Source organism: Protopterus annectens, chromosome 4.part1 (assembly GCF_019279795.1).
Source record: "Protopterus annectens isolate FY-2018-M chromosome 4.part1, PAN1.0, whole genome shotgun sequence".
Classification (NCBI taxonomy): Eukaryota; Metazoa; Chordata; order Ceratodontiformes; family Protopteridae; genus Protopterus; species Protopterus annectens.
The window spans coordinates 469,402,033-469,418,243 of NC_056734.1; the positions used below are offsets into that span (position 1 = coordinate 469,402,033).

Sequence of the window (16,211 nt, forward strand, 5' to 3'; positions counted from 1 at the left end):
TAATTTTATTTAAATTTGTTTTTACTCGCTTCTGACATTTCCCTTTGATACATGCATTTCAGGGTAGAAAAGTATGCCCGTAAAAGAAAAATGTAGTCTTCCATAATTTCTGTCATTATTTAATATATTGCATTCCGTTGTTGTTAGGTATAGCCTGGCCTGAGTATTTTATGACTTGTATAGTCATTTTTTTTTTGGATTGGATGAATGCATTCTTAAGATGATACATAATATTGCCTAATTTAAAACTACAAGGCCTGGTTTTCTAGATATCCTTTTTTCTGGAAAGTATACCTAAGAGCTTATGTCATTGAGTATGATGACCCCTTTGCCATGTATCTGTCCCGACACATGCAACAACTGAAACACCCACAGAGATACCATACCTGTGTCTAGTATATAAGGCATCCTCTGACCTAATACTGATGGATTTACAACACATTAGCAAGTCAAATGGCATCAGAAATACTCAGTCTAGGGATCTAAACCTGTTCAGCAACATGAACAGAGTGGTTTGGAGGTGCAGGTATATGTTGTAGAGGATAATACTGCTCTGAAACAGACTTCGCAATCCATGTAAACACAGATTATATCTGTCCCTATTCAAGTGCAACTTGGATCTACGGATAGGAAACAGAAAAGATATCCCAGGACTGCTCACTCTATACTAATGGACAGCGGTAGCTCCCAAATGCTTTATCCCATGCATGAGTATCCTCAAATTATCTGTGGTATGATCCCATTTATTCCCATTAGGGCTTAATATTTACTTATCAAACATGAGATGGTTAACACCAAATGGGACAAGTTAATTCAAGCACCAAAAGGGAAATTTGCTAAGCTTAAAACAGGCCACAATGGCAGCTAGCCAAGTACTTACCTATGAACCTAAGAATAAGATACAGAACTAACCTTATGAACATTGTGCTATGTGCATAAAAAAACCTTGGAGCTTCAGATATGGCAATATTAAAACTGACAGCAAACACCACATGATAAAAGTAAGATAAAAGGTAGTAGAACAGGTTTAAAATATTAAACATTTGTATGTTTAGAGTATTATTGTCCAAGAGTTGGCTATGCAGGATTGATATATACTTTATATCCAAACCACTCAGCTGTGTTTAATGGAATGAGCTTGCAAAAATCATTGGTAACTGTCCAATAACCTCATCCTAGTCACATTGTACTGGTTCCCTATGCAAAGGTAAAAGTGTATTATTAGTGAATAAAGACAAACATCTTTTGTGCTGTATTTCTACTTACACATAGACTTCTGAATTCTAAACCTATAACATATTATTAAAATGCTATTTGTAGCTTATCACAGTTAGTATGATGGTCACCTAGGTAAGTTATTGATAATTGTTTGACATAATGTCTGCATTATTTATTTAATAGTATTTTTCTCATGTTTTAGAACCAGGACTTGTGTCTGATGTTTCCTTTCTGGCAAATGAAACAACAAATACTTCAATTACTGTCAGATGGTCAGCTGCCCAAGGAATTGTTGAATACTACCTGGTCACAATAAGTAACAATTCCATGCCTTTGAAAATGGACCTGACTATTTATCCAAGTACAAATTTACATGCTCAGTTTAAAACACTACGGCCTGGATATATCTATATGTTTGTAATTAAAACTGTAACCACTGGAAATGTTTCCAACAATGGAGTGTCGGCTTGGCAGAATACAGGTAGGTTACTCATTACCATGCTGTTTTATTTGTAAGATGTTTTCATCTGTTTACAAGCTGTCAAATGTGGATTACATTATGCAGAGTGTATATTGCACTCTTACATAACATTTTTGTGAACACTCAGATATCTGCAAATGTCATCAGAAGAAGACTAGTGGCTGTTAAGGCCCAACCACATGTTACAGATAGCCAGTTAGACACTGACCTTAAACGGTTTTATATGTCCAAACCAAATTGAACCCTTAGATATACTGAAACACACGTTCTTAACTGTCATACTATGGTGAAATATTTCCTATTTTCAGTCTTACATTTAGCTCATGGCCTCAATACTTCCTGTTTAGTGTTACAGAATGTACCTCCCTAACTGATAACCATAACTCTCAACTGGATTTTTGCAGCAAATTGGTGAGGATTGAATTTACTAAATGATAACTGACATTTGAGCTTCTATCCCTCAGAAAAATGTATGGTAACACAAGACCCTTTATTCTAACAACTTTCTAAGTCTATAAGAGAAATATTTAAAATGTGTCCCTATTTTTGGGGAATACCCCCAGTATTTTAGGCTTTCTCCAGCTTTTTGTGCAAAGAGGTTGAGAGCTATGCTGATGACACGGCCTTCCCTTGCTTACCTCCCATTTCCTACATTTGCCATGCCCTGAGGACCTCTTAATATTTTGATTATTCTTGATTGCATTCTTTGAACTTACTTGATGCCTACCTTATAAACTAAACTGTAGAAATTAAAGTCCATATAAGGTATTACTAGTGATGTACACAATATCTTCATCACTGCACATCCATACATTAGTTTGGCCTTTGTAAATGACCTGAAAAACTATACACAATAATTATGTCTTAGACTGATTAAAACTCTGATTTTTCTTGTCTACATATTATTAAGGTACTTCTCCTGATAATTAAGCCATTGATTGAGTCGCTACACCATTTTGTATAACTTGCATGTTTTTATTAAACTTTAATACATATTTGCTAACCATGAAGTCTTAATTTAATCATACAGGAGACAGCTGTCCTCTGTTAACTGCTGTACTGTCTTGTTGTGTCTTTGAACAGGCTCTTTGTATTTATTAAACGCAGTACAATATCTGATACAAATATATGGAATAACACCCAACCCAGGACTGGACATATACACAATGCAATGCCTAATACAGATATACTGAATAAGGCCAATCCTTGGTCTGAACCTATACACCCTGCAGTTCCTGATACAAATTTACTGAGTAAGACCTACTGAACCTGTGCACAATGCAATATTTAATATGTGCAATACCTGATACAAATTTATCAAAAAGGGCCCAACCCGGGATTGAACTGATACAAATATACTGAACCTGTGCACAGTGCAATATCTATTACAAATATACTGAATAGCGTCCAGCTGAGGTCTGAACCTGTACACACTGTGACATCTGATACAAATGTACTGATTATGGTTCAACCAAGGTCCAGAGCTATACTTAGTGTTACACCTGATTCAAATATACAGACTATGGTGCATCCCAGGTCTGAAACTGTAGAGTCTATAGATAGTGTGATACCTTAAACAAATATACTGAGTAGGGTCCAGCTTTAGTTTGAAACTGCACACAATGGAACGTCTGATAAAAATGTACTGGACAGGGACTAACCCAGTCTGAATCTGTACAAATTTGCAAATTCAGATACAAATATATTGAATAAGGTCGGACCAAGGACTGAATCTGTATCCACTGCAATTTCTGATATAAATACACTAGTTAGGATGTAATCCAGGTCTGAAACTACACACAGCATGATATCTGATGCAGATATACTGAACAGGGCCCAGCATACCACTCAATGTGTAGCCATTGAAAATAGGTGCAAAGACTGCTGAAAAGTAGAGACATTCAATCAAAAAATCTGGGTACCTAATTATTATAAAACTGTACTACAAAATATTGCGTAGCAGTTTTCACTTCCTTCAAAGTCCCCCACATACTGGGATTCTATAATGGTTTGTTGGTAATAGTTATTCATTGCAATTGTAAGAATGCATCTGTATACTGTAAAACGTCTAGGATGTGTGTGGGGGGGCTTCACCCCCACACCCTCCATTGTGGGGTGCTGTGCCCCCCACACCTCCCCTTACTATATATTCTAACTCCAAGGTCGCTCTACAGTGGGGAATAGGCCATATATCATTTTCGACTAAATGAGTGTTGGTGAAATGAAGTGTCAGTGAATAGGGCCTGCTGACTTGGTTGTTGGTTAAATGAACTGTCGACGAAATGAAGATGACCCATAGACACATATATATATATATATATATATATATATATATATATATATATATATATATCTTTACTATCAAAATGTTGAAAGCAATTGGTCGAATATTATTTGAAATATTAAGATGTACATCAGATCCTCAGACTGTTGTGGTGAAGCTGCCATGGAAATTGTAAGTATAAAGCACAGGCTTTTACAGTTTTGCAGGGGGGCAAGCTCTATATATCTCTCTCTCTCTCTCTTTCTTGATATATATATATATATATATATATATATATATATATATATATATATATATATATACACATATATATGTGTGTGTGTATGTTTACACATTTATATAAAATGCCTTTTGCATCCTTTAATACCCATCATTAAACACAGTACAATATCTGATACAAATATATGGAATAACACCCAACCCAGGTCTGTACATGTACACAATGCAATGCCTAATACAGATATACTGAATAAGCATATAAAATGCCTTTTGCATCCTTTAATAGCCATCATTTTCAATTTGAAGGTCCATTTTAGCATATTGATTGACTGTAACTCACCTTGTATGAATAATTTAGCTTGTCCCTCCTTTATCCCTCATGTGTCTCATGCCTCATTCACCACACTTGAATCTAATTGCTCAATTTAATTTTACAGTGCCTTTATGTCTTCCCCTACAGCACTTGATAGTACTTCTTATATAGTCCCTGGCTTTGTCCTGGTTACGTGTATATCATAATTGACACTACTATTAACTCCTGTTACCATACTTCATTCTTTCTTACCTGATGTGTACATTTTCTTTGCTGATATCCTATAATTTATTTTCTTGTAGTTTATCTTTCCTTCAGTTCTCTCAGAAGTTTAAATGAAACTACCTGCAGCATGGTCACTGATGTCTCTTACTACCTTTCCCAACATGATATATAGCGGTACCTACATCTGTGAAAACATTTAAAATGATATCAGCTTATCGTTTTGATTCTCATCCTCTGCTAAAACTGATTTTCCAGCGGAAGTTCAAGGATATGTATTTTCCTTCTTAACCTGTAGTTTACTACTGAAAATGCATGTCCTCCATAACTGCATCTTTTCTGTGTGTCATTGTTCTTGCTGGATCAATAATAACTGCAGCATGCTGTGTCCTCTTTGCTGTGCATCCCAATTTGTAGCTTATCCCCAACTACTGTACACTCATAATGGTGCTTAGTGTACCTCTGATGTATTACATTCAATTTCAAATTCAGATTTAAAAAAGAAAGTGCTGAAAACAACAAGCCATCATATCCAATATGCAATGCAGTATCCAACAAATTAAATGCAACAAAGTAAAATACAAATAATAAATGCAAATGCAGCCTATGATGTTAAATAAAATGTTTAACCAGACCGTGATAAGTGAAGGACCTACTACCAGAAAACTCAAACCACATATTATGCAGTAGTAACTGCCCCAAAGATGGCAGAGCACAGTTCTTGAGAGTAGTGATAGGAACATTTAATTGATCAGAAACACTACTCTAAAACCTTCTCAAAACAACACACACAGCTAAATATTTATATATCAGGATGTTAAAAGTGGATATTTTAAAACATCCTTTTCAGTGGAACCCCAGGCAGAAGAGCTCCAAATAAAATAATCACACAACAGAGAAGTATGACAATAAACACAGTGGTTACATACCTATGAAAAAATAACAATTTTGGCAGTAAATAGTTGTAATAATCTACTCTGGAACAAAACAAAAAATCACACTTTTCAATAATCACACAAAATTATGAAAATAGTAAGTAGTTAGAAAGTATAAAATGTATTCTTAACTATTCATTCCCTTAACAACATATTATGACAGTTATATTCCAAAAAGTAACAAACAGAGATAGTACATTTGTGGAGACAAACACTCATTAATGTACCAATTCTATAGCTATATCCATAGCAGTTTAAATGCAATTTGGGCATAAGATTGTTGTTGACAGTTGCTTCAATAACAGATTGTGCAGGGTTTGGTACTGCTTGAAATTTATTACAGAATTTATAGCTGCATGGTTGCAGGAGCCTCAGCCAGACTGAGATAATTAATGTTAATTAGATTAAGATAAAAAAGGTCGATTTGAGCAAAAACTGTGCCAGGAAGATAAGAGGTGGTGTGGAATAAGAGGAGTTTAATAGAATAAGTTCATGAGTAGTATGGACAGTGTTCAGGCCTGAAGGCCAAAATGGAGCACTGATTCATTCAGATATAGAATATATCCTCTATCTCCCCTCCAGTTATCTAAAGACTTCTTAAACATTTCCAAATTACTACTTAAATGAATATTAATTGGTATACTATTCCATAACCTTACCATGAAATTAATTACATAAGATTGCTTTCTCCTTATTTTACATAATTGGACTTGAAAATTCATATTACTATGATGTAATTTCTTATCACACATACAAATTTCCATGTTAAACATTGATTGTAAAGCAGGTTGATGAAGCACATTAAATCAGGTATCAATTTTCATCTTATTATTCTATAAACACTAGAATAAAGCTTTCATCTTCCACATCTGCCTTCATAACCCATATTTTTAACAGAGAATATTATTTTTTAAATTTTCTATTCACATCCTCCAAATGTTTCAATTGATGTAAAATTTAGAAGTGTGTCATTTAAAGCTATTGTTGTACAATCACGGGTACCTCAAGGTTCTGTATTTTCAACAATCCCAAAGAGTAAATAATTCTGGATATATAAATATGCAGGTGATTGTAAAAACTGAATTTGCTATGCAAGGGAAGAAAGATTATTTGACATTAAATTCCTATATGAAAACATTGAATGGGCAATTTCTGAAGGACTTCAGTTTAATAATGAAAATGTAATATTATGTGAGTTACTAGCCATAGTACTTGAAAATAATGTATTCTTGGCTGGAGACAATGTTTATTGGCAATCCAATGGCGGAGCTATGGGTGCATCATGTGCCAATAGCTACACCAATGCAGTTATGGCAGTTTGGGAGTTAGAACACTTGTTGTAGGGCCCTTTTCATCAACAAGTACTCCTTTTTAGAAGATTTGTAGATGATCTGTTTATTGTATGGAAAGGCACAGAAGCCAGTCTATGAGAATTTGAGAAATATATTAATGATAGCATTCACATTGAAATACTCTATGTGTAAACCAAAGTAACAGGTCTTCAGCAAATCAAAAGACTTGGATAAAAAGCAGTCAGAAATCCAATGAAAAAACACAATCCAAGTCCACCATTCGACAAAAGTTTAGTGACTCAGAATACAGACAGCATGAATAGCAAAACAAAGCTTTCGAGTAGAAACTCTTCTTCAGTGTTTTGTCGAATGGTGGACTTAGATTGTATTTTTTTCAATACTTTATGTGTAAAATAAACTTTTTGGATGTTGCTATAAAGGTAGATGTTGATTTCAACTTCTATACACAACTCCATAGAAAGGAGTGCCATTTAAATCATTTATTAAGCAAAGATATTATGCATCCTTCTTACATTTTCAGAAATGTGGTACATAACCAGATATTTAGAGCCTCTAGACTTAATGTAAGGGATGAGGATTTTAAACAGCAGGTAGATACAGTTACAAGGGAGTTGAAAGATACAGTTACAATGAGAGAGAAATACAAACTAATGTTACAGAAATTATGAGTATGAGAGACACGAAAACTAAACCCTATTTTTTCAGTGGTTATAAGCCTAGTGTAAAGGATGACAATAAGGGCAATTACATGAAATTGAAGGTACCCTTGAGCTTTTCGAATAATGTTTGTCTGTATATGGATATTGTACGTAGACTTTGAGGCATTCTAACAACAGATATAGAAATTACTAGGCTGATAGATCCGGAACTTAAATTTCTATTTAGGAACATGAAATCTCTAAGGAGACACCTTTGTTTCCCAAGGAGTGTGCCAAGTATAAATGAAGAAGCTGGGACTAGACCTAGTAGTAGATGCTCCTTTTGTCCTTACATAGATGTTAGCTCACAATTTTACCATCCAGATCAGAAGAGAATGTATAAGTTTAATGTGCATGCCACATGTGAAAGTGAATATTGTTCATTTAGCCCACTGCTTGGAATATATGAAATTCTATGTGGGAAAAACTGATAGAACCTTGAAAGAAAGGATACATGAGCATATATATTATATAAACAAAGTGAACAAAATCAATGCTCTCTCTAAACATGTTATTAACACCAGTCCCACACATAATTTCAAGTTTTTAGCTATAGGTAGGACATTTGTGAGTAAAAGAGGTGGGGATATTTGCAATTTGACTGAAGAATTTGAAGCCAGATGGATAGTCAGGCTCAGGGCAATAACATGAAATTGAAGGTACGCAGGACATGGCTTAAATGAGTACGTGCCCCTCAGACTGAAATTAAAGTCCAGACCATTATTTAGATGAGCACAATATACACATTTGTTGAGTTATTAGTTCAGTTTAGCGCTTCTATGTGGTTTATAACACTGCAGTAGCATGCATGTTATATATGCATGTGTATATATGTGCTTCTGTGTATAAACTTTTGAAAATGTCTTATTTTATGCATTAGGTATATTTCTACATATATTGCATGCTGATTTTGTTAGCTGATTTTATTTTTAAAACATTACAAGAGGTGATGATTTAATTGTCATGTGACTAGATTTTATATCATGTGATAGTAAGTGGGGTAGCATATACAGGAGCAGGAATTTTTGTTTTTAAATACCTGAGGAAGCAGTTTGTGAAAGCGCTTGTGTATCTTAACAATTGTGTTTTATTAAATATGGACTTTTATACTGGAACCTGAAGTATTACCTGAGTCCATCTTTTACTTTTAACTTTGATGAATTATTAATTTAATTTAACTACATGATAATAATGGCATAACTGATTTAGACAATATTATTTTACTAGGAAAATGGCATAACTGAATGGAGAAATAAGAATGGTAGAGAAGACTTTTTTGTTACTGCCCTAATGTTTAGAAGACTGAAGGGATAAACTAATAAATAAGAGATTTATTGTTTGCTGTTGCAATATAAACTGAAGCAATTAGAGAGGGAATAAATGCACTAGAATACAAAAATGAGAATCACTGATAAAATCTGTGACTTGAACTGACTACAGTGCCATAGAATATCAGATAATGATGTACTTTGTGGTACTTATTATATGGTCTATTGCAAATATGTACCTTAGTGCTCTGAACAGTATCAGTGTTTAGGGATCTCACATTTTTATACACCCAAAGTGGAATTTGTTTTATGGAAACATTATATTTTGCAGAACAATACCAACCCAAAACCAAAGAAAAGGGTTTGAATTTACTTTTTTTGTAAAAAAAATAAAAGCTCACCAACTGTAGAATTTGAGAAACAGCTGTTGTTTCATATAATGTTATGGTGTTTCACATAAAAACTAATTGGTTTAGAGAACTATCGGAAGAAACATAGGAAATATTTTTCTTCAAAAATCTCAGGAGGTTTTCCTGTTTTCATTTTCTTTCATAGGAAAAAAATTATCTTGGCTCAAAAATTTTCTCTGTTCACCAGCACTGTAGCTTAGAAGGATAAAGGCCTAATTCTGACCCAGATGACCTGGGTTTAGTTAAAGACCTGGACAAGTGAGGCATTAGTAGGGAGAAATGAACATATATAAACCGGGGCAGAAGGACGTTCATCTCAACGCTCCCTGAGGGGGCAATTACGTTTGAATGCTGGGAAATGGCCAGGCCTGAATGAGCATATTTCTATTAGCCCAATTTTAAACCTAAAGGCACTGGAAAGATTAAAAAAAAAAAAAAAATATATATATATATATATATATATATATATATATATATATATATATATATATAGCATTTTAACATTTTAAATAATTCACATGTTCAGTATTTATTATGTTAAGTGTATTTATTTCTCTTAACATTTTCTACTATATCTAGTTTTTAGTATTTAATTACACATATTTATTGTTTTAACACATTCAACATATTTAAATATTTATTGTACATTGTCATTTTATGAAGCAGTGCTTATATATAGTGTGTTTTTAGGGTGGTGTGTTCCATATACTTTTTTCAGTTTGTATATTTTGTCTGCTTTTTAAATTCAGTGACTGTAAATATTGTGCTTTGAATGACATAATTGATTAATTTATAACTGGGTGGAACTTTCTGTTTGAACTGTATAAGAAGGAAGTAACTATGTGGGGTAAATTGTCTGATGAAGTCTAGATCTTTCTGGATGAAACGGCTCATCCTTGGATTTTTTTTTTTGGTCTGAAGTTAATAAAGTGGATTCTGCATTCTACAACTGTATGGTGATTTGCAACCTGCATTACTTTGAGTGGGTTCAATCCAGCTACTTCTTCTGGCTTTTGTGTTTATCTGCTTCAATTTGTGCTTTGTGACTCCCTGAGGGGAGGCATGGTCTATAAAGCGGTCTATAAAGCGGGGAGTAACCCTTCAATGTTTCCAGGATGAGTGCACAGGAGGGGGAAGGGACAATAGGTAGGTCACCCCCCTGTTGGCCTCAGCGTAGAATCAGTGCATATCTGGGGATAGAAGTTGTCGCTGGTAGATCAAGTGATGGAAGGAGGTACCAGAGTAGAGACTAGAAGGAATGAAGTAAGAAGAAGGCAAAAAACTTTTCCTGAGGAAGGGACAAACAAAATTTTTTCTATCGTCTTTTTAATCCCTTGCAATTTTGGGAGAAAAGGTGACAGATTACATTAATAAACAGTGACAATAGTATGAGTTTTAGACTTATTTTACTTCAGAAAATGCATGTTAAATCGCATTATCTTATTCTATCAATTTCTCAAGTTCATGGTACTAATATTTTAAAAAGTGTCTATGATTGTCCATTTTTATTTCTGGATTTGTCTCTGATTCTGATGATAAGAGGATGAGTGCTCTGGGGTGAGAAGCTGTGTGCAAAGTGAAGTATCTAAATATGCATCTGTCAGGAGATTTTTGTGAATTGTTTAGTGCTATTGTTATAATTATGCTGTTGAGATTATTTCTTTTCAACAGAAACAGTACAACTCAATATTCTGTTTTACATTTTATCAGGCTTGGAGCATAGCAATCCTTTACTTGTGGTACTAAGAATTTATTCTTACATTTATAGGCTAGTTATAGACATTCAAATACTAAGTGCCGAGACCTTACAATCACACGCACACACAAACACACACACACACACACACACATACATTTACATTTATATAGACAGAGAGAGAGAGAGAGAGAGAATCTTTGACATTGACGGGGAAGCATGCCTGACAAGCAATATAATCACTTTATGAAATGTTTCATCATTCAAAACTAAGTGACAATCAGTGAAAGTGCAGTTTATTTGAACATCAGCCTTTTTATGTTGCGATCACTACGGAATGCAAATATTTTGTGGGTATGTACACAGTATCTTGTTTTCGTTCAGAAGTAAAAGTGTTGAGATGCATGCTTGCCAAGTTGTGATATAAGGAATTTAATTCAACACCTTGCCCTAAGTATTGTAAAGGTCTTGAGTTATAATGTTGTAGTTTAAAAAGTCCAAGATGTGTTGAAAATTACCTAGCAAATATAAAAGTTATCTATAAGATGTCCGTAGTTATTCAGTGTATAGAAAATAAATTAGGTTAAGTCTCATTTATAAATTTCATTTGTTTATGCTTCTGCCTTGCAAGACTACAATTTGAGACGTATATCACATATTTTGGAAAAGGTTACAGGTTTCTAAAATTGTAGAACTTTCGTTTACGTCTATACTGTATATAAGCAGTTTTTGGAAGAGTGTCCTGTAATACATATCATTGTTAAAAGCATTTTTTTTTTTTCAGATTCCTCTTAAATGCAAATGAGCTACACAATTTTATACACTAGTTTGTTAATACATACATTTGCGAAATAATTTGCAAACTATTTTCTTTGGGTACTTTAATATAAAAAATGTAATTTCTTAACCAGGGAGGCCAACAGGATACACAATCCCTTTCCAGGAATGACCCAGGAACAATGACTGGTAAAACAACTTGCACAAAGTCACATAGTAGACAAATAGAAGCTGAGAAAGTAAATATATATATATATATATATATATATATATATATATATATATATATATATAGGTCTACTTCACAGTATCAAAACCCCACATAAGGGAATCCAGTTTCGACAAGATGACAATATCGAATATTCCATTAAGCAAAACCTTAAACCAATGAAAAGGTTCACTAGGAAACTAACCACTTGGCCACCAGGACAACAAACACACAACAACATGATTAATGCCCACCAAAGTGGAGGGATTCACCCCCCCCCACACTTCCCCTAACTATATATACCAACTCCGTGATTGCACTATAGTGGGGAGAAGAGCAAATACCTCCAGGATGGCCAAGTGGCTAGTTTCCCCGTAAATGTTTTCACTGGTTTAATGTTTCACTTAATTGTAGTTTCGATATTGTCTCGATGAAATGTGATTCGCTTATATGGGGTTTTGATATTCTCAGGTAGACCGAGATATATATATATATATATATATATATATATATATATATATATATATATATATATATATATATATATGTATATATATATATATATATATATATATATATATTTTACTATTGAAATCGCGAAAAAAAAAAAGGTACTTAACAGCGAACTAATTCACCGAAAGTACACATAACCTAACTGTCCTAATGTCAAAAATCAGCTGTTAATGCCGAAAATGCTGGACACAACATTTTTGGCACTTAACAGCAATGCCACCCTTGCTGCTACTCCCTAGCTAACACACCTAACATCCAGATTATGCAGGAGGGCAAGGCCCCCTGCGCACCCCCCATACCCCCCCAACTATATATTCCAACTCCGAGATTGCACTGCAGTGAAGTAAGGGCTGTATTTCACTAACTGCACTGTTCCGCGATCCCTGTACATCCCTTAGAACATTATATTTGCGAATGCACAGTCCATTCACAAAGATAATGTTCGCTCATTTCAACTGCACACATATGAAGCATTTGAACATCTGTAGTTTGAATACTTCATAGCCGTGGAATGGTACAGTGACATTACAATGGTAAACCTATATATATATATATATATATATATATATATATATATATATATATATTTATATATACTATTTAACACTATATTTTATGTAACATTTTGTATTCTAAAAAGTGCACTTGATTTGTACTTTTAGTCTGCATGATTGTATCATTTTCATATATTGTATTTGGACCTTTTTTCACCTGGGCTACCATTGAAGAGTGACCTACCTACCTTAAGGCTAGTCAGCAAAGCCTGGTCAACAAACAAAACAAAATGAAATAAATAAATGAGTGAATTAATTAATAATTTTTTGTCATTTCAGTTTTTGTTATTCATTGCTTATCCAACTATGATTTTTTTCTGTGCAGATACTGATGAATGTAGCCTTTCTGTTAAAAAATGTGACCAGATTTGCAATGAGCGAAATCGATTTGAAATGAACCGGGGGTACCAGTGCAGCTGCAATCCTGGATTTATGCTCAAGGCTGACAGTGCTAGTTGCAAACGTAAGCCATTTACGGTTAATTTTCTTTGCTTGCCATGACTGCCTGAATCTTAATAGCTCATTAGATCTGTATTTGTTGTTTATGTGAGTGACGTACCTCTCAACTGTACCAAAATCCTCAGTATTTACAGGTTTTGAGGGCAAAATAATGGGGTGCAACAAATTCCTGAGTGGCCCCTTCAATTTCCATTTTTTTTTCGATTTTTCTTTTAATTTTTATTTACAGGTTTAAATAATGGCTGATGTCACCTTGTAGGGTTGTGCGTGATGACATTCAGCTTCGTGAAGTGGGCAACTGCCTGTTGGACTTGCTTGGAGACTTGGATAAGTTGTCTGAAATTTGGATTGTATAAAGTTTTATTATAGCAGCAGCAGCAAGCAGACTCCAGTCTGGAGTTGTACTGTGTCAGAAAAATTTTAAGTTCTATTTCTGTAGAACTTTAAGGAAAAGTCCACTAAGGACCCAGTGTCTGCACTAGCTAGGAGGAAGCCATACCATTCTTAGGACGCTGCTCATAGTAGTACAAAAGGGCATGCTATCGTTTGCTGACTCTGAGTCCAAGTTTATCGACATTTAAAATGTCATGCATCTTTAAGCCCAGAGACCTTTAATGCCATGCCAGTGTGTTGAATTGCATTAGTGGTAATATTGCTGCTAATTGCACTGAATGGTGTGTCTTCACGGTCGGGGGCGGGGAAGGCTACTCAGAGAAAAAGAAAAGAGTCTTTTTTTTTCTTTTTTAATTTTAATACTTTACTCTTTTATTTTTTTTAATCATTTAACATTTCTTTTGGTTTCCTCCCACTTGTATTAGTCAGAAGACAACCTTTTTGTATTGAATGAAATCTTTGTATGATTACAGCTTAATCTTAGCAGTAGCAGGCACTTACTTATCCACTAGTCTCCTGCATGTCGGAAACAACCTTATATAAAAGCAGTCACATATGTTAACACCTGTGTGTAATGCTGACTGTACTAACACTAATTCCTCCTAATATAGCATGTACACCTATATAGGATGAGTGGATGTAATCCTGGGAAATCAGGGGAGAGGTGGGAAAGTAGTTAATGAAATGCAACAGCAATGAGTAACTAGTAAATGTATTTGTGGGTGTTATGAGGGAATGAGTTAATGTCATTAAAAACTGCTTGTACATAACGTGGAGACATACTGCTGAAGGGATTAGTTGGGGGGGTCTGGGGACATATTTCATTTTGGTGTTTGTGTGCATAATTGAAACTACTGAGGGAATGGATCACTTGGGGAAATGTTCCATTTTGGTGCTTGTAAGTTGTACATACTTGAACAAACTGAAGGGAATGGATTGCTGGGGTGGGGAAATGTTCCATTTTGGTGCTTGTAAGTTGTACATACTTGAAAAAACTGAAGGGAATGAATTTCTGGGGTGGGGGAAATGTTCCATTTTGGTGCTTGTAAGTTGTACACACTTGAAAAAACTGAAGGGAATGAATTGCTGGGGTGGGGGAAATGTTTTATTTTGGTGCTTGTACATACTTGGAGACATACTGCTGAAGGGATTAGTGGGGGGGGGGGCTGGGGACATGTTTCATTTTGGTGTTTGTGTGCATACTTGAAACCACTGAGGGAATGGATCACTTGGGAAAATGTTCCATTTTGGTTCTTGTTCATACTTGGAGACATACTGCTGAAGGGATTAGTGGGGGGGGGGGGCTGGGGACATGTTTCATTTTGGTGTTTGTGTGCATACTTGAAACCACTGAGGGAATGGATCACTTGGGAAAATGTTCCATTTTGGTTCTTGTTCATACTTGGAGACATACTGATGAAAGGATTAGTGGGGGGTCTGGGGCTATATTTTGGTTGTCTGTTCTTCAATTTGCGTTTGAAAGTTGGTTCTCCACAATTCCATTTGATTGGGTGGAGTTACATAATTATGTATGCAAACTTTATGTTAATCAGCATACAGATTTGTACCTATTTTTCATGGGCCTTTGTCCAGATTTTTTATGTTTCCAGGTTGAGAGGTGCGGTGAGTGACCATGTAAAGCTGATTTGCATAATAAGCCTGGCTACTGATAGTGAGTGAGAAAACATTCCTGTGGTTTAACTTTGCTCCATTACTTTTTTCAGCAACATTGATGACAATTTTTCATCAGATAACTGAGATGGAAACTCTTCTGCCAACTCATTTATTTTGCTTGGTACAGTGACGTCATCTCTGAATGCTGCTAGGTGAAGGTTGCAGAAGTTATATGTCTGTTTTAGTTTACATTGTCCCATTCATTACGTTCACATACTTCAAATTATAATTTTCAGATGAATGCACTATTATCAGCAATATTTTGCAATGTTTGATGGGAAGAGAATTACCTTACAATTTCTGTTCAATTTATGTCATAACTTGTAGGTTATTCTGAGGAGGCAAGTGTTTCTGGAACAGTAAACTCTGTCCATGAATGATTTGGTCAGTTTTCACAAGCAGTATCTGAATGACACTTTGTCTGGAACAGTGAATTCTGTCCATGAATGATTTGGTCAGTTTTCACAAGCAGTGTCTGAATGACACTTTGTCTGGAACAGTGAACTCTGTCCATGAATGATTTGGTCAGTTTTCACAAGCAGTATCTGAATGACACTTTGTCTGGAACAGTGAACT

At 34.8% G+C, this 16,211-nt stretch overlaps 1 protein-coding gene across 1 annotated transcript in view; it reads left to right on the forward strand.

Annotated features, from left to right (window-relative positions):
- LOC122801232 (mucin-like protein) overlaps positions 1 to 16,211 on the forward strand; it is a 468,953-nt gene that overhangs the window by 35,398 nt on the left and 417,344 nt on the right. The window contains exons 3-4 of the mRNA XM_044070784.1: positions 1,421 to 1,699; positions 13,435 to 13,572. Of these exons, the coding sequence (XP_043926719.1) occupies positions 1,421 to 1,699; positions 13,435 to 13,572 (417 nt within the window). The remainder of the gene's footprint in view (positions 1 to 1,420; positions 1,700 to 13,434; positions 13,573 to 16,211) is intronic.